This window comes from Acartia tonsa, chromosome 9 (genome assembly GCF_053477335.1).
Source record: "Acartia tonsa isolate MP-2025a chromosome 9, ASM5347733v1, whole genome shotgun sequence".
Lineage (NCBI taxonomy): Eukaryota > Metazoa > Arthropoda > Copepoda > Calanoida > Acartiidae > Acartia > Acartia tonsa.
The window spans coordinates 10,426,346-10,453,343 of record NC_137268.1 but is presented as its reverse complement, the minus strand read 5'-3'; the positions used below and the strand labels follow the sequence as shown (position 1 = coordinate 10,453,343).

Here is a 26,998-nt window from a genome sequence, read left to right as displayed (position 1 = left end):
AATGTAGGTCTTTTAGCCAAAAAGATGAATACTCTGAAAATTCGACCTGTTTTCATTTATTTATACCTAAATAGAGAGCCCCACGTCTTTATTTAAATCATAAGTGCATAGCCTAATTTTTTTCATATTTTTATATTTTATACCTAATAAAACCCTCTATTTTCCAAAAATCTAACATCATTCCAACAAGTTTTATTCATTATTTTATATGAAGTTCTTTTAAATCCACAATAATATTTGTTTTGTATAGAAATACATTTAATAAACTAAGATGGCATTCAAAATTTAAAAATAAATTTCAAAGTATATAAAGATTTCAAAAGAATTATTATAGCTTTTCAGATTCTCATACTGGAATAGGTCACTAGGACGAACAAACATTAACACTTAGAGAATAATTATAATATATGATAATATTTTAAATGTCAAAACAAAATTGGAGTAAATTTGTTGAAAAACTGAGTACGGACATTCTGGTAACGATTATACAGTTGCTACATTTTCTAAATAAATACTTAACTACTAAAGGAATCACCATGCAAAGTTTGAAATCAATAAGACAATTCTAACATGCCTAAGTTAACAGGGAAAAAACTATATGGACGGGTAAACGGACCAACACTATTTTTAGAACAGTTTTGCTTTTAATAGACACATCACTTTGAATTTATAATTCATAATTACAAATATGTTTTATAAATATGTTTTACAAGTATTACAAAGACCTGTTAGTTCCTTCATTTGCACCAGCTTTTCAAGAACAAACAACGTTTCATTTTTCTCTTAATCTTGGCAATTCTTGCCCTTTCTTTCACAAGCAACACAAATTGTTTTAGATCTATTGCAAAATATGGCGTGTTTGCTATTTATGAAATAATCACAATAAGAATGAATTTTATTACTAAAAAGCTTCCCAGATTTTTCATATTTTGACTTGCGGATTTTTTTTCATGAATTTGTTAGGTTAAAAACACATTTTTACAGCTTTTTTAAAAGAAAAAATATACTCAAGTTCAAATGCAATTTATTCTTTAGGCTATGCACTTATGATTTAAATAAAGACGTGGGGCTCTCTATATAGGTATAAATAAATGATATCAGTTCGAATTTCCAGAGTATTCCTCTTTGTGGCTAAAAAACCTACATTTTACTAGTGATACATGATTTTTCAGTTTGACTGCTGATAAGTTTCCAAGCCTTACTAAAAAAAATATTTTTTTCTTTAATTTGTTTGTAAAAATCTAGGGCCATTTCAGGTATTAGGAGGAATGGGAGTACACCCATGGACGGTGAGCTTGTTAGCAGATGGTGAATATGTTTGCAGCGCCTCGCTAATTCATCCAAAATATTTGCTTGCTACCTGGGATTGTGGTGTCAGTCTTCTCAGAAGGTAAAACATATTTTTTTAAGTTTCTGTAATTTATTGGCTCTGTCCAGTTTCAGTTCTAGTTTTAATGTTTCATGTACAAGAGATTAAATCTTAAAATTAATTGATTTTTATAAGAATATTGTTTTCTGGTTGTGATTTTAATAGAAACTAATAATATTTAAAATGAAATGCTATTTTTGACTAAAGGAACTTTTTTATTATGAAAATATTTTGTGAAAATAGGACAAACTTTTTTTATACAATAAAATGGGCTCAAGAAATATTATATTAATATGTATATGATTTTCATATAATTTCTCTTGATTTGGAAAATTCTAATTTAGGAAAGGTTTCAACACTGTTGTAGGAGGAAAAGAAATTCTTGAAACCATTGGCTGGAGCCCACATTCTCAAGTCAGGAGGCTTGGCAAATTCAAGAGCATTTCAGGAACTAAAGTTCTTGTAGGTGGTGTTTTATTTTATTTTCTGTAAAGGAAGGGGGTGGTTTAATGCAACTGTCTCGTAATCAATGAGTAAATAGCACTTAGAATTCAAATTTCTATCTGAAATTATGCACGAGTAATCCTTGGTAGGTCTATTTTCCCTAAATTGAACAAAAAGTTGCCAATTTTTTGGCTATCTTCAGTGCAAATTAGTCACGAAACCTATCTCAACATAATACTCTTTGCCGCTCCAAAATGTTATCAAACGGTTCTAGTTGGTAGATGTTGGTACTAGAAATTTATAAAAATAGTTATTATCATTTAACAAAAATTAAACCAAAAATTTGTTTTAAAAAGTTGATTCCTACGTAATTAATGATTAATTTGTCCTGAAAGTAGGCAAAAAATGGATAAATGGCTAAGCCGCCAGCCATTACTTTTCCAACTTTTAGTTCGATTTATAGAAAATAGACCTACCAAGGATTACACATGCAAAATTTCAGATCGAAATACCAATTCTAAGTCCCATTCACTCATTGATTACGAGATAGTTGCATTAACCCCCCCGACCCCACCTTAGTTGCTTTCGTTTTCAATTTTAGTTTTAATGTAAGTTGCTTTGCCTCCAGAGGAAAATGCTGTTACATTTCCAAAGGGGGTGGGGGAGAGGGCAGTTGTGACAGTTTTTGAAACCAAAACTAAAAGTCAAAGAAAGTCCACTAAAAAAGAGTTACAGCAATGAAATTTGTCATGGCAGTTGCTTTAAAGAGGTATAATGTGGACCTGTAAAGAAACGGCGGCGGAACTGCCGCTCTCACCAAAAAACTCAGTTTCCCGCCAAATTGGACAGTTTTGAATCAACTTATTTTTTTCTCCTAAAATTCCCCCTACATTTTTACTTGACACTAAATAACAAGCCGCAGTTTAAAACTTTTTGATACAAACCGAGTAAGTTTTTATCTTGTTTTTATAAAATAAAATTTGTTGTAGCCAATCTGGATAGTCCATTTGAGATGACCAACTATGTGAGGCACTTGTGTCCAGGTCTTCCAGACTTTAAACCTCAGACTGCATGTCATGTCTCTGGTAAGAAATTATATTTGTTTTAACAATAGGTATATAACGTTCTTTCAGGGTAAGAAGGCACATAAGGTCATAATTAAAGGTATAAAGGAGTCTCAATTACTCCCCAAAAGCCCAACCTGCAAAGCTTCAGGTAATTAAAAGGTCATACTTTTATGATATATTTATTACATATATTTTAAAAAGTGTTTGATAGATATTGAATCAGGGAGAAAATTAAGAATTTAATTTTTATCTAAATTGGAGCCAAAAATTACTTTTTGTGCATTTTTTATGATTAGGTTAGGAAAGCCTTAGAAGGTCAGAGCTTGACTCAGTTGCCAATAGTACGTGTATCCTATTTGCAGAAATATTCACTTATTATTTTATTTATTACCAGGTAAGACTGGAAACAATCTACTGGACGGTTATGCTGTGGAATTGGCAGATAAATGTTCTTCAGAAGAACAGGTAAAAAAAAGAAAACAAGGATGACATCATCTTGATAGCTTAGCTCAATAAGTTAAACTTTAACAATTTTAGAGTTATAGTGCTAGCAATAATGTAAAATAGAATATATTTCAGAAATCTGAATAATATATTTCAAAATTGAAAAAAGCGCAATTTAGACGTACTTGTCTAACAAAACTAATAATATGTTAATTCTCCACTTTCATGGTAAACATTTGTAAATGGTTTCCTCAAATGCCTTTGTTCAATAAAAAATTCAGAGTTGTATGTTTTCTGTATATTTTTATTTTAGTTATGTACTTGTGACAGCAGTGATGCTGTCAATGGAAATTGCAAGCTTGGTCTAACGGTAAACTATATTTAATCAATGGTTACTACTTAAAAAGTAAAAAGTTCTCTCTGTATGTCTCTTTAAAGCTTAAGATTTCACTAACTGCAGGACCAATTGGGATTCGCTTTTTAGGGGATATATCTAATGATCATACTTAGGTTTTAGGCTATTTTCTTGGGACATTACCCCTTAAAGAAAAGTATCCTTAAAAACATAAGAATAACCTCCCATCCCTTTCCCTCCAATACAAAATTAAGTTACTGTCTAAATATTTTCAGGGGGGTTAGGTAATGTTTATGGGTAGGTTTTATGCCATTGAACGTGGTGTCCCGCAATTTTCTTATGTTTGGGCGAAGCAACTACTACATTAGTGAAATTATTTAAGCTTTACTTTTTATTTTTTTCAAAAGTCAAGCTTATTTTGTTAGAAAGGGAGGAGTAGGTTGCGCTAAAAATCCGTAAAGGTTGTGAGTTTTAAGTTAAAAACAGTAGTAGAGCGATAAAATTTAAGTTTACTTTTAAAAAAATTTTTGTCTATAGTTCTTTTCAATAAGAAATACACATATTTAGTGAATATTACCGTTCTACTTTTATTTTTAAGCCTTAAAACTCACACCTTTACGGATGTTTAGCGCAACCTACTCCTTCCTCCCTTTATTGAAAAATGAAATAATGATTTCAATTGTGACTCAATATTTTTCCAAAATCCAACTAAATTGGAATGTTATCATTTTAGAACTGCACATTTCCACAAACTATTTGAAAAGTTTAAAGGACTTGAAGTATTGGCCTTGATTTCAAATAAACCAATTCCAACCCATTGAAAACTCATTTAAGATAAAGATTAACAGAAATCAATTCATAAGAATCTTTAAATTCAATAATATTTTCCAATTTATATTTTTAAAATTTTTAATGATTAATATTTTAGAAATACATTACTTTTATAAGTTAAGCTACTCTTTAGTTAACTTTGTATATCTGTCAGTCCTTCTATCCGTAATGGTATAGGGATATGTGATTTTCTCGGCTGCTATTTTAGATAGATTCTTGGAAAGGTTTTGTGATTTTCTAATGTTTAATACTTATGTATTCTCTCTCTTTTTTGTCTTTTATTTGACAATTTAACTCCAAATATGAATTTTAACCTTTGATACCCTATGACTAAATGGTAGGGAAAGTCATTGGACTACTTTTTGTAGAAATTGGAATCAAGGCTATTAGGTATAGCCAACAAATGAAATAATTTCTGGGGGCAGATAAAAAGATTATCATACTTAAAAGCATTGCTACCCATAATTGCTCAAAATCACGAAACCCGTACAAGTTAGTATTTTTTTGAATTATTAGCTTGAGGCTAAAAATGGCTTTAAATATTCTAAATTTAGGAAGAAAATAAATATGTAACTACCTGGGGCGGAGCTTTGGCTTGTAGTAATTCAACAGGTAAGTACTGGTTAAAAATACTGGTTTTAATATAATACCCTGGTGAAACTTATTTTTTTTAGTTAGTATAACTATATTAAACAGACACCTAGCGTATTCACCGAAAAAATACTCAAAATCACTGCTGGAATGTGCTTAAATTCTTTTGCTCTCGTTCGTGCATAGTCCCCTTTAGTTAGACACTAAGAATAGGGTGAAGCTATGGCTTGTCGTAATACAACAGGTCAGTAATGGTTCTAAATTATAAGTACAAAATCAATCACTAATATAAGATGCGATTATAGTTACTTATGTTATCGTATTATAAACAGTTTTCCGTGAATATAAAAATGTACAATTATAAGATTTAAAATCAGTTTTGTTAGCCCAAAAATACAAAAGGCACGTTTAACAAAACTATTTTTTTTATTCAAACCTGGAATTTATTTTGCTGTGCTAAATTTTAGGATATTTCTTTTTTTGTCCATTTTAAATCCTTTGTATAAAGTTAAAAAAATGCTCTACCTAACATAATATTTCTAAAATGTCTGCAGAAAGTTACTCAATATTTTAAAGTTTTATTTATCTTTATAGTTGATCTTGACACTGCTTCATAAATATATATCATTATGAAAGTATTATGAGGTTTGTCGTACCGAAGGATCTTGCTAACCAATGGGCCGATATGGTTTACTTTAGAATGTAGCTTTTCATAGGTTCTGGGAAGGTTTATAACTGTTATAAGGGTGGGAGCCACCATCTTGCCAATAGAAATCACCCATAGAAAAAAAACTCCCTCTACAATTTTTTTTACAAATTCTTTTTAGAACTCAAGTAACTTTAGACGCCCTAGGGGCGTAGCTGTTAGTATATATACATGGTATTATTAACACCTGCCAAGATAATATATTTTAATAAAAAGCAAATGAAATCAAATATAATCGTATTGATATTTCAATTCTGTTTATGGATTGTATTGTCCTTGTTTATATATTGTTTGTTTGAACTTGGGAGAATGCAATTTTAGTTTTGGCTCACTCGAGTCTAAACTAGAAACTATCTAATTTTTAGTGGCGCAGCTACTACATGACTGGAGTATGTCCTTCGTCCGTCTGTTCGTGTAGAACATCAACAAATTTTGAGTGTAATACCTTTGTCTTTAAGTTCTAACTGTGCAAGTAATGAGTAAGTCATTTCCATTGTTCTTATTATTAAAGTTGTGCATATGACAAAGCAGACGAAGGTAAAAACTTTGAACGTATATGGGCTGAGATTCGAACCCATTACTGCCTCATATTCGCAACATGTTATAATATGGTTACAGGTTTATAGAGTTAATAAAAATCATTTTTAGGAACCTATAGCTACGTTGGCCTGAATACTGAAAATTTAAATACACAGCCAAAACAGTTTTACAATCTAGCTACTTCTGTAATGCTTGAGAGTAAGTATTAGTATTGATTCATCAACAATCCTTATATTAAAGTAACAGGATGTCAGTGTGTATTTTGAGGGAGTGTACCTCAACCCTCTAAAATAATATTTAAAAAGCTCTCTTTTAGTATGAGCAATAATAAAAAGATGAATTTTAAAGTGTGTGTGTGGGTGGAGATTTACCTATTGCTAATTGTTTAAAGATCTTAGGTGTGATGAAATAGAAATTGAAACCTTTAAAGAAACTATTGCTTGTTATCATTTGCATAACTTTATATGTTAAAATTAAAATGATGCACTCTAATTACTTTTATTTATCCTACACAATTTAATCAAGAGGATCATTTTTGTGTATTTTCTGTAAAGTTGTGTATATCAGTTTAGTCAAATGCTCTTCTCAAGTCAATCTTTTCTTAATTTTGACCAAAGGGGGGAGGCGGATGTGCCACTTTTTAAAACGAAAAGTAAAACGTGGATGATCTCAGCCAATAAAAGAGTTACAGCTATAAGATTCGGCACAGCAATTGCTTTTGTGGAGAACAATATGGAACTGTGAAGAAACGGCGGCGGAACCGCTGCTTCCGCCGAAAACCGCCGTTTTCCGCCGAAATTTTTTTGCCTTTTCTCGCCATAATAGACAATTTTCAATCTTCAGAGATAAACTTCTTTTTATAAAAAAAAATCCCTTATATTTTCACTAGACACTTGTAGGATTTTACATTTTTTTTTAAATATTGACATGTTAGAAATATTAATTTGAGTGTTACGTTAAAGTATAAGGGAAATTATTATGAGAAAAAAAGTTTATCTCAGATGATTGAGAACTGTCTAATTTGACGAAAAAAAGGCAAAAAAATCTCTGCGGGAAACGGCGATTTTCGGCGGGAGCGGCGGTTCCGCCGCCGTTTCTTCAGTTTCATACTGTTCTTCACAAAAGCAACTGCTGTGCCGAATTTCAGAGCTGTAACTCTCTTATGGGCTGATATCATGCGCGTTTTACTCTTAGTTTCAAAAAGTGGCACATCCGCACAGTTTGACTTAAGAAGAGCATTTGACTAAACGGTTACACACAACTTTACTAAAAAATTAAAATACCCTCTTTTTTAGAAATTCCTGGATTGTTAACAGCCTTTGAGGATGAAAACTATAAATTTAGCAATGATACGTGTATTCATAGGTAGTATATTATTATTTTCTCTAAATAAAACATAGCTTTGCATTAGAAAGAGCAGCAGCATATTCCCCACCACAAAAATATGTACATTCAGTTTCAAGATGTTTTTTGTTGTTTAAATTTTGGCATGCGCAATGTAACAAGGTTATCCAAGATTTTAATCTGAAGGGGGGGGGGGGGGTGCGGGTGGGTAACTCAGCTTTGGCTGCAGGAATTGACAAAATGTTACGATTATTTTTTAAAAAAGAACCCTAAACCTAACTTTTTAGTTGATAACCCAAATATTAAACATAAACCTAGTATATTTGTGGTATCCGCCGAGGATAAATGGCAGACACCGGAGTTCAATTAGATTACGGCAGTGTGACAGACGTGGACACCTTACTATAGAGAAGCTACGCTTCTCTAGCATTCACTAAATAATAATCAACATCTATTTCAGTTGTCACTTTATTGAAGGTCTAAAGAGTACTAAAGCTATATACAACAAACAATAACTACACAGATAGGAATAAATAATCATAACATAAAAGCATTATAATACATATACAATAGTCAGTTTGGGCAATAATGATCCCCCATCCCTGGAAAGGGTGGGGGGAATTAACAATACAGTTTTAACCATAATAAAGCTTGTCAGATTCAATCATTAATTTTAGACATAGGGAGGGGGTCGGCAGACCCCTTCCCCAGGGCTCGGGGGAGGGCCGTTGGCCCTTCCCCGAACCCCGGTCAGGGGTGCCATAGGCATGGCTCACGGTTGCCGAATACCACAACTCTCCCCTCGGAAGGCTGGGAGAGGGTTTCCCTACCAGACTTCCGACAGTGGTTGAGGCCTTCGGTCCGCTCCTTAGGGCTAAGATATATACAAATGATAATGATTCAATGGAATCCTAGTGGTGAGTGTTTCTCAGGGCTGATGGGCTCCCAACGTGGGATAGAAGGCAGAGGCTGGCTTTGGTTGGACACGTAGTTCAGCGCCGGCAGGTGTCAGGTTGGCGGGTGGCACAGTTGTTGCTGGGACGGTCAGCAGCGGGGCATTCTGGTTGTTGTTGGCAGCGGCTGGGGCACTGGCTGCCAAGTTGACCGTCTGGGCGGCAGCCTGACCTCCCGAGGGGCCGCGGGGTCTTCCAGAGGGCGGTCCTGGCCTGCCTGGGCGGTCATGCCCGCTATCGGCTGATCGCATGGACACCATTTCCTCGGCTGCTTCCCGGCCGATGGGAATGGCATCCCAGTCTACTGAAAAGTCCCGGGACTTGGCATGGGTGAGCCGGGCTCTGGCCAAGGCCTTCCTGTACAAAGTTGGATGGTACAGGAACACTTGTGACATCGCATTCATGGCTGCCCGTACACCTCCTTGTGCTGCTGCCAGGGAAATGATGGTCAGGTCCCCCAGCAGTTTGAGGATTAACAACAGCAAGCACAGTATGGCTGCGCCATCTCCCCACTCGTGAATAGCTTGTCTGAACCCAGCCCAGACATCAAGGGCGGCCTCTCCTTCCTCCGCCAGTCGGTCGATGTTGTAGGACACTATCCCATGGTCCCCTGTGGCCGAACAGCTACCTTGCTGAACGCATGAGCCATAGGACAGGCCGGTCAGCATGGCGCTTTTATACGCTGGGAACGCCAGCAGTTGCTGCCAGTCATTCAATTCAGCCTGCGAATACAAGCCCCCTGAACTGAAGTCATCCAAGGGTTCTGTCAGCAGCTGCTTGGGCGTATCCAGCGGGGGTGGCCTCTTCTTAGGAGCGGGGGTTAACTCTATCCAGCCTTCCTCCGCGTGCACAGTCAGGGGGTATGTGGAGGAGCAGGGAATCTTGGTGGCGTGGCCGCTATACACTCGTGTCACGGCGTCTACAAATCCTGTGGGCTCCACTGGTACTTTGTCCCAACATTCCTTGTGTTCACGGACAACATATTTGTTGCGTTGGCAGGTAAGCTGGAGCAGGACATCTCCCCTCAGCACCGAGAACGTGCTCCCCTGGACACGCACCGGGTGGGCCGGGTCTAGTTGCTGGAGCTTCCAGCAGTTGGCCGCTACTTCTTCTGCTGCTGTGCTTTTCATGCGTGTCTCCAGAGTAAATCCAATATAACCTGCATGTATCTGGGCCTGCAAGGGGACATCAACATCCCTGGCCGATACTCTGGGCAGCGCTGCCGCGGCTGGGTCAGCTGCCACGAACAATGCTGGGTGGTTGGTGGCATGGGCCTCAAAGTCGCAGTTCACTATTGAGGTGGGGTTGGTCATGTTGATGAAAAACTGGGCTTGATGGTCAACCAGGAACGCATCCATCACTAGGCTAGGCTGGAGGCTGCGGATCAGCCTCAAGGGGCAATCTCTCCCCAGGTGGTCCCACACGTAGGTTGCTTCCCCAGTGATGCAAGACAGCTCAGAGTGGGGACATTCTAAGGCCAGGTGGTCAGATTGGGACTCCACCCGTCCATCCTCTACTACGTAGGTCTCTTCCTTGACCAGCAGCCGTCGCTCCTGGAGCACTAATTCATTGCGGTACAGCTGGCCCTCGAAGTGGACGTCCTCCCCTTCACAACCCACCCCCTCGGGGCTGTTGACAAGGGCACCCACCATATCGAGGGTGAAGAACAGGGGATGGTTCAGCTGGAACGTAAGTGGCTGGGTCTTGCCTGGCAGCGTGTAGCCTCGGTTCCTGGCCAGGTCTCGGCACATTTCTGGATCTATCTTGGTTGGCCTCATGAGGGTGGGGACCGAGGTCACCTTGAGGTGACCCCATACCCCACACCTGAATGTCCACTGGGACACAGTGAGCTGGCAACTGTATCCTGTTGTTTCCCTAATCTTGACTTGCTGCAGGACGTGTACTTCATGGCCCAGGGGCACCTCCTGGTGTAGAGGTTCCGTGTTGCACATCTTTTCTTTATTGTAGGCTGTGACGTGGGTGGGGTTGGCACAGTCCCATCCCACCAGGACGTAGCTGGTTGTAGGCCACACGGCTGCCAGCAGTAGTCCCCACAGGACCATCCACCAGTGTGAGAAGCTACCAGACAGCCATCTACCTCGCGCACGCGGCTGGGGATCTTCGACTCGGGTCACGGCTGCTTCTCGGGGCTGGACACGGCTGGGCTGCTCCTGGCTAGATACAAGTTTCCATTGAGCGTTATCTTGGTGTGGCCGGGGCACCCCGATACCCTCCCCAATGACAGACTGGCAGGCGACTGGCGCTTGCCTGGGTGTCGGCTCCCCTAGCCCCAAGGGGTCCCTTCCCTTGTCCATGGCATGCCCAGTGGCATGGGGCTGAAGTGCGTGTGGCACAGGCTCGCCCTGACTCACGTCCCTCCCCTGCCCTAGGAACTCAGGTGCATGTGGCACAGGCAAGTCCTTATATCCCCAAATTTCAATCTCCCCAGCCTCTGGTGCAGGGGGCACAGGCAAGGCTGGGGTTTTACAATGGTTTGGATACAACACATTTGTTAAATTTAACTTATCCTAGCTCGACTGGAAGTGCTGGGCAGCTGGGTTCCTTCGGCTGGCAGGGGGCGCTGGATGGCGTGTAGTTGGGCTCTCCCTGCAGGCTGGTGGCGCTGGCTGGCTGGGGGTGACGGGTGTCACCCCTTCCTCTGGGACTGCTGGCTCGTTCCAGGACCCAGGTCTCTCAGTGGCGGCGACGGTTGTCGCCCCAGGCACCAGGTTGGAGGCTGGCTCGTTCCAGGATCCAGGTATCTCGGTGGCGGCGACGGTTGTCGCCCCAGGCACCAGATTGGAGGCGCTGGATAGCACCCCCCAGTCATCGCAGGTGGCGGCGCCGGGTGGCGCCCCATACATCGACTCTGATGCGCTGGCTAGCGCCTCCTGCCTCTCTCGTTCAGCGGCCGCCAGGGCCTCCCCGTACACCGTCTCAGTGACGCTGGGTAGCGCCCCTCCACTCTTGCTGGGTAGGCTCAGTCGAGCAGGCTCCATCATGTTGAGGCTAAACGGCTGGGGCCTCAGAACTTCTGGCTCGGCGATGTTGTTGGGTTGCACAAACTCCGGCCCCAGGTGGTTGAGACTGAAGCCCAGGCCAACCCGGTTGGGTTCAGCCGCGCCGCCCAGTACGTTGATCTTAGCTGGAACGGTCCCAAACTGCGGCATCCCGTCGGCTCGGCCCGCGGCGTTGGGGGCGGCTGCTTGCTGCGGTGGTGCTGGGGGCGCGCTCCCTTCCATATGGGCTACTCTGCTGGGCTTTCCTGGGGGAGCACCCTTGTCTGCGGTGCGCCTGCGGCCGGCTACCTGGTCCCAGTCAGCTCTGCACTCGGCCGCCGTGTGGCCGGCATAGTGGCAACGCTCGCACTTGGCAGAACGGTCACGGCGTGGCTGGGTGCGTCTCTCCTCTAGGCTGACTTCCATAGGCGTCGGGCAGTCTCGAGCTCGGTGGCCTTTCCCTTGGCAGCGGAAACAGCGGCCTGGAACCTTGTCATCTGGAGCGACCTTCCCCATCTGGTGGAGACCCGGAGCCAAGGCGCCAATCTCCATTGGCTCCGACTCGTCATATTGGGGCAACTGGATGCTGGCTGATCCTGTAAGCCCGTCGGTAGCGTCCACTAGGCACACACCCTCCTTCAGCTGCTTGGTAATCATTGTGACGGTGAACATGGCTCTCCGTGTGTACTCAGGTACACTGGTGATCTCATGACTCATCATTTCACGTTTCACATTAGCGTTACGAATGCCACGATTTAATTCGTCCACTAACAACTCGAGATCCTCATGGCTGTAGGCGTCCCTATACAAGGCACACTTTGTTGATATGTATGCTTGTATAGGTTCTGTTGAGTGTTGCCTGTAATCCCTAAACGCTTGTTTAAGCGTCTGGGATTCAAAGGCGGGACGAAATAACATTTCACACTCGGCCTTGACCTGTTCGTAGGTCAAGGCTTGGCCTGCCTCGCCAAACAGATGAGAAGCCATTTCCGCCGCTTGCCCTACCAGTGACAGTAAAAGGGCGTTGCGGCGGTTGAGGGAGTCATGGGGCGGCACGCGGTAAGCCGCCCATGACATCTCGAGTCTGCGGTTGTGGGAACTCCAGGATTGCTTGGGCGGTCCTCTATACTCCGGCAGGTTACTCAGCATCAGCTTGCGGTACTCGGCTGGAGCCGGCTGAGGGTCATCCTGGAGCCATCCTGGGGCTTGGTCGCCTCCTGGCGCTTGCGGCTGGTCCATCGAGTCAACGGTTCAACGGCGGGACACAAGGTTATAAGGCAATATTATAAATGATTTGTCACTTGAGGCTTTCTAGCCTAACAGCCAACACTGTTTTATCACTAGGTTGGTAGTTTAGTTACAAAGATATAACTTAGCTGTACTTATCACTAGTTGGATTCTGAGGTTGTAGAGTAGGCTGGTAGGGGTAGATAGGTGTTGAGGGTCTGAACTGCTGTCAGGAACTGATTTGGTTTTCCTTTATCACACTATAGATAGGAGGGAGAAGCTTGTAATTCTTTATTTCTAAAAAATACCTCTGTTAGATGCTATGGAGTAGCTCCGCTCCGGTGTGTGTGTGTGTGTGCGTGAAATCTCCTGTCCTTGCAACGCGCTTGCGCACCGTCAAATCCGCGCACACAGGTAAAACGCGCACTTATCCCTCAACTCGCTCTCTCATTGGTCTGCTTTGTCCGTTGAATTTTATGATATTTCTGCACTCCGTTGCGCTACCCGTAAATGGCGCTCTGTGTTCCCGGTCACTAGCTCCACACCGTGGGCGGACTTAGTCAAGTGTGGGTAGGAGGGGGGAAGCGCGTGAGGGGACGGGGTAAATCCGTCCGTTCCCCCTGTGAGGAAGGGGGGAGTGCTGTGGGTTTGAGGTAACTGTGTGATGAGGTAATGGTGCCCTTTCTCCTTAATCCTAGGCTTATCTGTTATGTCACCTTGATTGTATTTCCTTCAATGGAGAGTGGGCCCCTCCCTTTCCTCTGAAATAAGGGGTGTATTTTTGTTGTGCTGTAGGCTTGGGGTGGTTAGATTGTTTATCAGGGCGTTTGTTATATTACATCTAGCTTCTATTTTTGTCCTTATCACAATACATAACAGATTTGTTTACCAAACCTGTTCTATTTTTAGTTGTTATCACAATACACAACAAATCCAAGCCTGTTCTATTTTTAGTTTTATCACAATACACAACAAATTGTTTGCCAATCTTTGCTCATAAATCTATTGTTTAACCATCACACCAGGGTGGTAATCCCTACAATGTGATATAATATCTGATTTTCTAGATGGGTGGCTGCGTTGTAGCCTCTCAGGGATACTTGGAGTTGATGTAGTTTTCTCTGCTTTGGTGCACTACACTCGTATGTTGGCTCGCAGCTCGCAGTTATGTGGCGTGTTTCAGCCTATCGGCGGCAGGGAATGTCCCGTCCTGCTAGCGCTGCTGATCCAAATCCGGCTGATGGCGGCAGGGAATGTCCCGTCCTGCTAGCGCCGCTGGTTTGGATCCTGCTATCTCTTGCAGTAAGGTTGGCCTATTTTCAGCCATTTGCACTTATTTGGCTTGTTTCAGCCAGTCCGCAGGCCTGTTTCAGCCCTTTGAGCGCTCAATTCTCCGTTAGATGTCGGCGCTTCTCGCGGTTCTTCGTCAAGTTTCGCTGTTTCACTTCCACAACTGCCGGATGCAGAGTTAGACCTTGCTATCCAGGGTGGGTAATTCAGGTTGCTTGTGTCAGTTTTGCCAGTTTCACTGCTGGGAGTACCTTAGCCTCAGCTGCGCGTCTGCTCTACACTTGTGGTTTGCCGTAATCTCACACAGCTGTCACCAAAAGTTGTGGTATCCGCCGAGGATAAATGGCAGACACCGGAGTTCAATTAGATTACGGCAGTGTGACAGACGTGGACACCTTACTATAGAGAAGCTACGCTTCTCTAGCATTCCCTAAATAATAATCAACATCTATTTCAGTTGTCACTTTATTGAAGGTCTAAAGAGTACTAAAGCTATATACAACAAACAATAACTACACAGATAGGAATAAATAATCATAACATAAAAGCATTATAATACATATACAATAGTCAGTTTGGGCAATAATGATCCCCCATCCCTGGAAAGGGTGGGGGGAATTAACAATACAGTTTTAACCATAATAAAGCTTGTCAGATTCAATCATTAATTTTAGACATAGGGAGGGGGTCGGCAGACCCCTTCCCCAGGGCTCGGGGGAGGGCCGTTGGCCCTTCCCCGAACCCCGGTCAGGGGTGCCATAGGCATGGCTCACGGTTGCCGAATACCACATATTAACTAAAAAAAATTCTATAGATCAATGCTGGAAGGTGCTTAGAATCACTTGTTCTCGTTCGTGGATAGTCCCCTTTGGAAATGTAGCGAAACATGAATTTTGCAATGAGGATTCCTAGGTCAACAACATTCGATGTAACTTGCAATTAAAATTGATGTCACTGTATTTGTCATGGTTATAGTGCAATGAGAAATATTTTATTGTTTTCAGGTGTAGAAGGGGAAACTGTTTGACAGCTGAACAGGTCTGTGACGGACAGTGGGATTGTGCGGATGGTAGTGATGAAAAGAAGTGTAGGTAAGCAAATTGCAGGATCTTTAATACAAAGATACCTTAGAACAATGAAACCCTCACCCCTTTATTTTTTTTTAAATTGAAATTATAAAGTGTGGTAATTTTATCGGTTTTTTTTTGTTACTTGAGGTCACGTTAGGTTATGTTGGGTACTAGGTAGTCCCACAGGGGTTAATCATAAATAAAAAATCCCCCCCCCTTATTTTTAATTGGTTTTAAAGCTCCCAATTATCCATTTTGAAGCGTGGCCTCTTGATAAGTAGCCATTGTGTAAATACACTCAAATTTCTACCATTTAAAGATACCTTTCAAATAAGTGAATTAATTTTTCAACAAAACATTCTATATTTTTTGACAAATATTGTTCATCGTTTTTGGTTTTCCATAAACCCCGAACCAGCCAAGCGCAAACACATTGCATACTGGATAAACGATCCTCTTTCGTTAACAAGTTTCCGAAAACTTACAAGACATGCATGTACCTCTTTTTATCTCTTACTATTTTTCAGTTTTGAAATGCCATTTCCCAAATGCAAACAAATCAATGATACCTCATGTGCTTGTCCTTTGGTAAGTCATCTTTAATTATCAAGAAAATAGCTTAAAACCACCACAGGACCAGTAGGTATATTCCCTGAAGATTAGAGCCTAGTTTGTAGTATAGAGAATATTTATAAACAGGTCTTTAGAAGCATGACCGATAGACTGACGGACCAAGTAAGTTTTATAATGCATGTAATTCGTATGGGTCAGCTGTGAAAAATAATCACATTCCTCCCATAGTCCTATTGGCCTTTTTTTCAGACTTTATAGTATTTTATATTAAAAGAGTTTTGACTATTTTTGTAAATGTTCTTTTGTTTGTCTCATTTATGATTTTCGTAATTTATGGGCATCGTCAATCTTGTTATTGTTTTAATTTAGTTGCATGGAAAATGTGATAACAACATCTGTATTCCCGAAAGCAAGTAAGCATTTTATTATCCTTTTTAAATTGTGTAAATTAAAAGTTTTTAGGTAAAATAAAATTGCTTAAGTTGACAATTAAGGTAGGTATTTAAGTCATAGTTTTCCTTTTTTATTATTATAATATTCTTGTTATTTGTAATAAGATTGCAAATTGTTATAAAATAGATGAGGGTTTTACAGAGATCTTAAGGGACAAGACAATGAAAAATAAAGGGGGGGGGGGGTTTAATGCAACCATCTCGTAATCAATGATTAAATGGCACTTAAAATTCGAATTTCGATCTGAAATTGTGCATGAATAATCCTTGGTAGGTCTATTTTCCCAAAATCGAACAAAAAGTTGGAAAAGTAACGGCTGGCGGCTCAGCTGTTTAGCCGTTTTTTGCCTATTTTCAGGGCAAATTCATCATTAATTACGTAGAAATCAACTTTTTAAAACATATTTTTGGTTTAATTTGTGGTAGGTAACCGCCTCGGTTTAATGGCCGTTACCCAAGTTCAAATGACTACAGCAGTGCGGACAGACGTGGACACGTATAATTATAGAGAAACTGGGCTTCTCTAGCTATCACCAAATAACAAACAGAATCTATTCAGATGTTACTTTATTCAGAGTCTAAAGGTTACTGATTTATAATACAACAAATAATAAATACACAGATTGGAATAATTAATACTAAATCAAAGTCAATATAACTATACATACATTAATCAAAATAGACAACAATTATCCCCCATCCCTGGAAAGGGGTGGGGAACCAAACAATGCAGATTAGCCATAATGCGGCTGTCAAATCTATAATCAGTTTTAAAGCATGGGGAGGGGTCAGGTGGACCCATTCCCCCGTTACTCGGGGGAGGGCCCTCGGCCCTCCTCCGAACCGAGGTCAGGGTTGCCATACAACATGGCTCAGGGTCGCCGAATACCACAAATTCATGTTAAATGATAGCAATAACAGTTTTTAAAATTTCTAGTACCAACAGCTACCGGCTAGAACCGTTTGATAAGGTTTTAGAGCAAGATAAAGTATTATGTGGATATAGGTTTCGTGACTAATATGCTCTTAAGATAGCAAAAAAATGGGAAAACAGCTAAGCCGCCAGCCGTTAGCCGTTATTTTCCAACTTTTGTTCGATTTAGGGAAAATAGACCTACCAAGGATTATTCATGCACAATTTCAGATCGAAATTCGAAATCTAAGTGCCATTTAATCATTGATTACGAGATGGTTGCATTAAAAAAAAACCCCTTAATATAAACCCCCAACGTAGGATTCAATTAATCCTGTGTGGAGGTTAAAATTGTATGTTGAAAATAGTTTGATTTAATCAAAATGCCCAAAGGTTTTAAACCAACAAATTAGAGAAGGTGTTTATAGTTATGCTTTGGGTATAATTTACAATTTTGGTGTGAATAATATTATTTATAAATATAGGTTTTGTGATGGGGTGAATGATTGTGGAGATAATTCTGATGAAAAACCTCAATGTGATACTTGTTTGGCAAAATTACAGTAAGTTTTTAACATTAGGTGTTAGCTATTTAAAGCATCAGACTTTCACTTACCACATCATCCCTTTAGTTTAATCCTTGATCAATTAATAGGTCATGGATTTTAAGTAAAAGAATAGAGTGGGCATGAGATTTATGTAATTCTGCCCTGTCCCAATTTTGTATTGGGTCTTTGAAATCAGCTAATAGCGACCGATATATTAACACAGTCCCTAAAAAAGAACAGAAAGTAATTTGCTAGTACGCGTAAAGGGTATCAACAACTTTTGACAGGTAGTTGTCTTAATTATGCATCTCAAACTTGTACATTTATTGGTCATTGTACTTTATTGTTTTGAGTCATCTAGTAGACTGAGATACTTAATTGTTAATAGATCAAGCTTAAGATTAATATTCAAAGACAGTTACGCCCCTAGCATTTATGGGCTTTGTATTCGAAGGATTAGTGAAGGACATAAAAATAGCATAAAAACATCCTAAGGCTTCATTCTAAATGTAAATAGCCTAAAACCATCATAAGGTCTAATTCTGAATGTAAATAGCCTAAAAACATCCTGTTATCTCCGTGAGGCTTCCCTAAAAACGAGAACTCACTCGGTTTATGCTTTATCTGTATAGGTTTACCAACCCAAACAAAGTGTGTAACAATTACTATGATTGTCAAGACGGAAAAGATGAGGCAAGTCGCAGTTTTTCTTTTTGAAACTATCTTATTTCAAATCAAGTATCTCTATATTTAAAAAATTCTTATTGGCGCTGTATTTCAGTTTTTATCTTGATATTTTCTTGGCGATACTACTCATCTATAGCAAGTCTTTTTTTAATATACAATTTCTTGATATTTTATTACATATTCAACTCTTCTTTTCCTCTTATTTTAAACACTAGGCCATTTATATTGCCACAAACGTACGCATATTAGCAAACAACAATTTTATAATAATTTTTTCCAGTTTGACTTTGAAACAATTTAATTTTCGCTGGATTTGAACCGTTTCTGAGCCATACTGAAAATTCATGTTAGTTTTATAATACAGACAACGTTCCACGAATATCAAAATAGTATCATAAATTTGTAGCCCGGACCTAATTTTGATCTAAAAAAAAATCATTTGTGATATCTGCGGAAAGCTGTCAATAATACGATGCCATAAATAACTATTGCAGGATCCTACCCTATGTGGATGCCCGAAAGATTATTTTCTGTGTAAAGATTTGTCAAATGATGAGAATGATTTGTAAGTATATTCTTTACATTTTAACAGGTGGGGAGAGAGGTTATTCTTGACTTTAATGAAACTGACAGTAGGAAGAGAGGGTCAAGGGGGTGGATAGAAGGTATCATCATGCATTAGCCAGCTGCGAGAATGACTTATCAGTTATTTGTTAAGTCTATTTCAGACAGTTAAAATAAAATTGTATTTTGATATAAGTAAAGCATTTGACTATGACCACAATTAATTTTTACTTAAGAAGGATCATAATCACTACCTTTGCTTAAATCCTATTTTAAAGTATCCAAAAATGATAATACCTATTTTTAGTAGCGAATCTACTCTATAATTAAATTGTCTGCCAGTCCGTAACGCTATGCGGGAATTTTATTTTTCTCAGTTGTTATTCAAGATAGATAGCTGATGTTTTTGTTAATATTCCTTGTACCAAGGAAAATCCAGTAAGTAATTTTCTTTGTCGTCGGTCGCACAGCCATATATGGTACAAGATATAGATTTTGAAAAATATAAAAATTTGCGTGAAAGATTTAGTGATTCTTATTTTAGGTTAAATTTAAATATTAAAAATAAAATTATAGTAGGTATTATTTTACTTTTATTTTAGTCCTTATTGCCAGCCAATGGAGAATCTATGTGATGGAAGAAAACATTGTTACTCAGGAAACATAAAAATTTTAACAAAAACCAGTCTTTGGAGATCAACCAATAGTGTCGAAAATATAAACATAGCCAAGTAGTAGAAAACAATTTGCTAGCAGATAAAACTTGCCTGGAAAGGGAGAAGGTAGTTATCTGCATATCCATCTATACTACAGATATATCTGTTATCATCATGATTGCTAAAAAATTCATATTATGTATAATGTAAGTGTAACATTATTTAATAAAATCATAATTTATTTTAGATTCTAAAATTAATTGATTATAATAATATCAAATAATGAGGTGAAATTGTCCCTTTTAATATCTTAAACGTTTACCAAATCTTTCCTATTTTTTGTCAGGGAAAGGATTCATGATTCTTGAGTATTGAGCAGGATACCATTAGTTTAGATTTATTACAATTTTATAGGGATAATTTTTCCATATACATGTATTGTTTTAAATTGAATAAAATCATATTGTCTGTCATGTAATTTCAAAATACTAAGGGGGGGGGGGGGAGTTTGTACACTTATAGGAAATGAAATTCAGTACCAAAGATTGGAAGGGCCGTGTGGGCTTGTTTTTAAAGTTATCAACCTAATTCTTTTTGTAGGCTCTCTTATATGACTGGATATACACGTATTTCTTTGAAAATTGAATTTCGGCACTTTCCTTCTAGGGGCTTTTTTAACATAACCAAATCAACGAACCATTACAGATTTCATTTTTGGACTTTCCTTCTAGGGCCTAGTGGAGCAATAGACCCCCCCAAAACACTAAAAATGTGAGTTCTGACCTTATTTATAAAGATATCAACCTGATTTTTTTTATATTACTTTTTTAACATAACCGAATCAACAAACCATTACAGATTTCATTTTGGGACTTTCCTTCTAGGGCCTTGTGGAGCAAAAGACCCCAAAAAACACTAAAAATATGAGTTCTGTGCTTATTTTTAAAGATATCTACCTGATTTTTTAAAAATAATACTTTTTCAACATAACTGATTGAAGAAACCATTACGGATTTCATTTTGGGACTTTCCTTCTAGGGGCTTGTGGAGCAATAGACCCCTCAAAACACTAAAAATATGAGTTCTGACCTTATTTTTAAAGATATCAACCTGATTTTTTTTTATAATACTTTTTTAACATAACCGAATCAACGAACCATTACAGATTTCATTTTGGGACTTTCCTTCTAGGGGCTTGTGGAGCAATAGACCCCCCAAAACACTAAAAATATGAGTTCTTACCTTATTTTTAAAGATATCAACCTGATTTTTTTAATAATACTTTTTTAACATAACTGAATCAACGAACCATTACATATTTCATTTTGGGACTTCCCTTCTAGGGCCTTGTGGAGCAAAAGACCCCAAAAAACACTAAACATATGAGTTCTGTGCTTATTTTTAAAGATATCTACTTGATTTTTTAAAAATAATACTTTTTCAACATAACCGATTGAAGAAACCATTACAGATTTCATTTTTGGACTTTCCTTCTAGGGGCTTGTGGAGCAAGACCCCCCAAAACACTAAAAATATGATTTCTGAGCTTATTTTTAAAGATATCAACCTGATCTTTTTTATAAAGATATTAATTTAACATAAACGAATCTACGAACTATTACAGATTTCATTTTAGGACTCTCTTTCTAGGTGCTTGTGGAGCAAAAGACCCCAACACTAAAAATATGAGTTCTGAGCTTATTTTTAAATATATCAAACTGATAGAAGGAATAAAAAAATAGAAGGAAAGGAAGGAAAGTCCAAAAATTAAATCAGTAATGGTTCTTTGATTCGGTTATGTTAAAAAGTATTATTTAAAAAATCAGGTTGATGTCTTTAAAAATAAGGTCAGAACTCATATTTTTAGTGTTTTAGGGGGTCTATTGCTCCACAAGCCCCTAGAAGGAAAGTCCCAAAATGAAATCTGTAATGGTTTGTTGATTCGGTTATGTTAAAAAAGTATTATAAAAAAAATCAGGTTGATATCTTTAAAAATAAGGTCAGAACTCATATTTTTAGTGTTTTGGGTGGTCTATTGCTCCAGAAGCCCCTAGAAGGAAAGTGCCAAAATTCAATTTTCAAAGAAATACGTGTATATCCAGTCATATAAGAGAGCCTACAAAAAGAATTAGGTTGATAACTTTTAAAACAAGCCCACACGGCCCTCCCAATCTTTGGTACTGAATTTCATTTCCTATAAGTGTACAAACTTCCCCCCCCCCCCTTAATATAATATTTGTGCATTTTTAATTTTCATTATATGGTAACCATAAAATCACAATTAGGGCATTTTACGAATAGATTTTAAGAAATTTTAATTTTTCTAGGTTTCAAAGGTAGTTTTTAATTATCTTAATAAGTACATAAGCAATATTTTTAATTTACACCGTTTTTAACACACAAATTGCCTAATAAGTATATAATAAGTAAAGATGTATAATGCAGACAACTACCTGGCCCATATGGTGGAGACCCTTTTCGTCTGCTAGCAAATTGCTTTTCGTTCTTTTTAGAACTCTGCTGTGTTGATATTTTCGATGCTATTAGCTGATTACAGAGACCTAACACAAAATTGGGACAGGATCCCTGCCCTATGGGCAAAGTTACAAATTGTTCATACCCTCTCTATTACTTTACTTTAATAATAGCACTTTATTTCTACATAGATTATGACTGTTAGAAAATAGTTTCATGTCCCAAGTTTGTGTGTGGTCTCTAGAATCTATATTTTATCATAAAGATTCCTCAACAAATTTTATTGGACATACTTTTATATTCTCCCTCTCTAGTTTTTTTTTCTCCAACAAAAATATTCCTCAGTCACTTTTGAAAAGCAAAGCTTTTCTATAATTAGGGTCGGTCCGTCCGTTCGTCCGAGACATATATCTTTTTTTTGTTAATTTAGGCATGTTAGAATTGTCCTATCGATTTTAAACTGCATAATGGTTCCTGTAGTAGTTAGGTACGATTTAGAAAGCGTAGCAACACTGTAATCATTACCAGTCCGTACGTCCATTTTAAACATGTTGATTTTTTGTACCTATGTTAAAACTTAAAATTATCCGATTTATCTCATTTTTTGTATACGGATTCCTATTACAACAAGGCAGAGTGTTATAAGCATAGCATCTCTATAATCAAGTCCTAAAAAAGTCAGTATGTCCTTAAACAGTAACATGTATTTAATCAGTTTTGCAACAAATTTACCTATAATTTTGCATTGACATGTGCATTAATATTCAGTTTATTCAGTTCTGACACTCAACAAGTGTTAATGTTTGTTCGTCCTTCCATTTCAGAGCTTCGCTTTTACGGATGTTGTCATCCTTATTTTATTGACATGTGTTGTAAAATTGTAAAAATAACAAGGATGAACAATGGATAGTAGGTGTAAACATGCTTTGAGTACACTATAAAGATACTTAAATAAATCTTTAACCTTTAAGTCGCCCCGGCCCCTCCCCCCCTGTAAAAAAAATGGTGTTCTTAAATTTATTTTCTAATTAAACAAATTAATCTGGGATTATTTTTTTGTAGATTGTTCTAGCAATGTAAAACATCTTATTTTTAAGTTTATCATAATAATAGGAATTGATGAAGAACATACAATGTGCATAAATTTGGGCAGGTAAGAATTTTCCAGTATGGCTTCGAAACCGATCATTATAAGCTGGATTAGGACCTGTTTTCATCCATCATGTAATAATTGTATAATATTGTATAACAGAATGTTTTTACGAATATAAATATAAAATAATATCTACCAATAATAATCGATATATTTCTTTTTAATATCCGCATAAAGCTATACATAATACGATGCGAAAAATAACTAGAGAAAGGGTTAGACCAATACCTCAATGCAAGGTACAGAAATAAACTATCTGATATTCATCATAATTTCTCTTGTATCCAGTCATTCAATGCCCCCCTCCACCCCCCCCCTACCCCCCCCCCCCCCCCCCCGAAAAAAATGATAGTACGTCTCTGAGTTCTTCTCCTTGGAACATGTTGGACCTCTAAATTTTCCAAAATAATTTTCCTTGCTTGTAACTAATGAATTATGTTTTAGTAAATCTGTGCTAAATTCTTCCTCTATACTACCTGTCAAGAGTTCATTCGGAGATTTACAGATTAGAATTAAGGTAAACCTGTCTGACCGACAAGCATATGGAACAACCGACCGTCCGGAAACTAAAATTAAAACTGAATTGCCTACGTTTTTTTACAGTAATTTATTATATTTACTGCACTACAGGGTGGGAACCTAATATGTATACTTAATCAATATTTCATAAATTTAAAAAAGGCGGATATGCTACTTTTATTAAGTAACAAAACCTGAAAGTGCTGCAACTTCCTTATTTGATAATTGCGGCTGCGCCTCTAGCATCGATTGGCTTATTATTAAAAGGAGGGGGTCAAAAAATAGCCTAAATCACCCAAAGGGTTAAACCTATAAACAAAATAGCATAAAACTTTATGTCCTATGTGAAGCTTCCCTTAAAAGGATAACTCTTCATTAGTTATTGAGCTTCAGACAAAAAAAATCTTACTTCTATACATTATTTGATATTGAAATAGCTGCTTTTTTCATTTTTTCAGGGTAGATTGTATACTTATTGTATGTTGAGAGATAAAATGAACTCATTTTTATTCATAAATATTGACTTACATCTTTTAAACTATATTGTGGTATAGTAAATGTTATAGGTATATACATATTTTTTATGTTCAGGGGAAATGGTACATTTACTGTACTACAGAATGGGAGGATAAAATGGGCACCGCTCTATGTAAAGAATTAAGCTATGGTGACATGTACTTCAGCGCACCAAAATTTCCAGATAAGCAGGTAAGTTTTGTTAGGTTTAATAATGTAGTAGCTACTCTTTAATTCATCTGTGTCTGTCTTGTTTTCTTTTCTTTAAAAAATCTTGATTGCACTTTTTTCTACTGTTTTATCACATACATATTATTTTCACCGTCATATCCAAGGCAGTTTTTTACCCTTGCCATCACAAAAAATTTGTAATCAGGGAAAATTTTTGTAATCCCCACTTTACCCCCTCCCTTGGACGTCCTTCAATATGCTGCACAGTAAAAATGCCTATGCACATTAAATGCTTTGGTAAAATCATTAAATCAGATATCTAATAAGAATACCCATGTCAAGTGTGCATTAAGTAATCTGATGCAAAATTGTAAATTAAACCTTGTTATTGGGATTAAACTTTTATTGATTTTATTGCAGCTACATTAATTTTCCTTGGCCTTAATTTTACATTAATTTTTGTTGGCCTTTTAGTGGATTTATTATAACATGTGATGTTACATCAGATTTTCATGATCTCTAATAAAGTCACAGTGGGCTAACTAAATCAACAAAACTCCTTTTTCACTCCTTCCTACGGGTTGAATGAACTAAGTTCCATGTTAGCAACCTAAATTGATTACAATTTTTCCCCTGTCATAATATCCACGTATATTCTGTATCCATTTTATGAGCAAATGGAAAAGTCTAAAGAAGGTGTATCAACTTTTTTTTTTATAGCTAGCTGGTTCTTTTAGTAAGTAGTAGATGTAAAATTTTTCATAGAATTCAGATATGCAATCGGTTTTTTTGTAGACCTCTTATTTTTTAAGTAATTTAAGTTTAAAAAAAAAAAATTTAGTCGATTTTAAGGTACTAAAATGCAACAAAAAAAAAAAGAAAATGGCCATTATGAACAAAAATAGTAAGATCTTTAATTTGACACCTTACTTTTTCAATTCTGTCAGGTAATTATTGAAAAAATCGATTTTTTTAAACCCACGAGAATAAAAACTCTGAACTTAATTTTATCATTTCACAGGTAAAAAAATATGGGTTCATATATACCTTTAGAATCAGAAAAATATTACGAATCCATTGTAAGCAAAATTGAAAAAAAAGTTTACAATATAGTATATAAACTACAATAAAAGGAATTATATGAAAATATCATATTATATTGTACAGGCAACGTCTTAATTCTTTAATTGAGTATAAAAATGGGAAGGGGGTAAAGAGGGGGTAAAAAAGGGAAGACAATAGTGTTGCCTGAACAAAAAATATAATTGGCCATTTGATTATTTTTTTATTTTTTTACTTTTTTTCAATTTTGCTTACAATGGATTCGTAATATTTTTCTGATTCTAAAGGTATATATGAACCCATGTTTTTTATGTCTGTTTGAGAAAATATTTAGGTCTAAAGTTTTTATTAAACCGAGGTTAAAAAAATGATTTTTTCAATAATTACTCAACAGAATTTTAAAAGTAAGGTGTCAAATTAAAGATCTTACTATTTTTGTTCTTACTGGCCATTTTCTTCTTTTATTTTGTTGCGTTTTAGTACCTTAAAACCGACTTAATTATTTTTTTAAAAAACTTAAATTACTTAAAAAATAAGAGGTCTACAAAAAAAACGATTGCATATCTGAATTCTATGAAAAATTTTACATCTACTACTTACTAAAAGAACCGGCTAGCTATAAAAAAAAAGTTGATACACCTTCTTTCAATGTCCTTTGGTCTCCTCATATGAAAAAAGTTTTTTTATTTTTTTGTTGGGGGGGGGGGGAATAGAGAGAACTTTTTTGCATCTTTTAAGTTTTTAACCGGTCGGCTTCTTTCAGAGTTAGTAAACATTGTGGAGTAACTTATAAAAATTTCAGGAGAATTTAGTTGACATCGGATACCTAGAGACCAAAGAGAAGAGCGAACCTTGCAAAACTATTTATATTGTCTGCAACAACATGGCAGCTCAGTCATAGACATAATCTAGTTGTATAAAAACTGCGCTAAAATATGGCAGCTCAGTCATAGACATAATCTGGTTGTACTGTAGCTGCGATAAAACATGACAGCTCAGTCATGGACATAATCTAGTTATACACTAGCTGTTTTACTAATGATATGCATTTTTTACCAGTTTTATTTATTTATGTATAAATTGTTAATATATGTTTTAGAAATTTTATTAATTCTTTTTTGTAATGAAGCTACTCTGTAACTAAGTCTGTCCGTTTAACCGTACGTAACGTCATGAGTGAAATGTTATTTTTATGCTGCTATTTGGGCCTCTTATGTGAAGTTTCCCCACATTTAAAAGCATCAAGCTAGTATATAACTTAGTCCGTCAGTCTGTCGGTCAGACTAATAGACACATTTAAGTACATATCAAAATGTTAGGGTTTCGTGATTTTACTATATATATTCTTTTTCTTATGACCAATGAATATCTTCTTTATATCTTTGATAGTCTATTAATCCATGATTTTTAGTGTTCCTCAACTTATGGATGCTGTCTTCTTGTTTATGAAAGAATTGGTTGGTTGGCTATTAATGGATC

The 26,998-nt window shown here is 37.3% G+C and overlaps 1 protein-coding gene across 1 annotated transcript in view; it reads left to right on the top strand.

Annotated features, from left to right (window-relative positions):
- The window catches only part of ndl (serine protease nudel), a 215,943-nt gene extending 189,317 nt beyond the window's left edge, over positions 1 to 26,626 (top strand). Inside the window, exons 39-58 of the mRNA XM_080171787.1 lie at positions 1,257 to 1,390; positions 1,714 to 1,835; positions 2,803 to 2,898; positions 3,275 to 3,345; positions 3,638 to 3,694; positions 5,065 to 5,122; positions 6,456 to 6,545; positions 7,643 to 7,712; positions 15,165 to 15,251; positions 15,758 to 15,818; positions 16,173 to 16,216; positions 17,654 to 17,731; positions 18,349 to 18,409; positions 18,898 to 18,968; positions 19,570 to 19,628; positions 23,215 to 23,251; positions 23,696 to 23,768; positions 24,362 to 24,478; positions 26,322 to 26,429; positions 26,482 to 26,626. Coding sequence (XP_080027913.1) covers positions 1,257 to 1,390; positions 1,714 to 1,835; positions 2,803 to 2,898; positions 3,275 to 3,345; positions 3,638 to 3,694; positions 5,065 to 5,122; positions 6,456 to 6,545; positions 7,643 to 7,712; positions 15,165 to 15,251; positions 15,758 to 15,818; positions 16,173 to 16,216; positions 17,654 to 17,731; positions 18,349 to 18,409; positions 18,898 to 18,968; positions 19,570 to 19,628; positions 23,215 to 23,251; positions 23,696 to 23,768; positions 24,362 to 24,478; positions 26,322 to 26,420 — 1,485 coding nt within the window. The 3' untranslated portion in view covers positions 26,421 to 26,429; positions 26,482 to 26,626. The remainder of the gene's footprint in view (positions 1 to 1,256; positions 1,391 to 1,713; positions 1,836 to 2,802; positions 2,899 to 3,274; positions 3,346 to 3,637; positions 3,695 to 5,064; positions 5,123 to 6,455; positions 6,546 to 7,642; positions 7,713 to 15,164; positions 15,252 to 15,757; positions 15,819 to 16,172; positions 16,217 to 17,653; positions 17,732 to 18,348; positions 18,410 to 18,897; positions 18,969 to 19,569; positions 19,629 to 23,214; positions 23,252 to 23,695; positions 23,769 to 24,361; positions 24,479 to 26,321; positions 26,430 to 26,481) is intronic.
- The last annotated feature ends 372 nt before the right edge of the window (positions 26,627 to 26,998 follow it).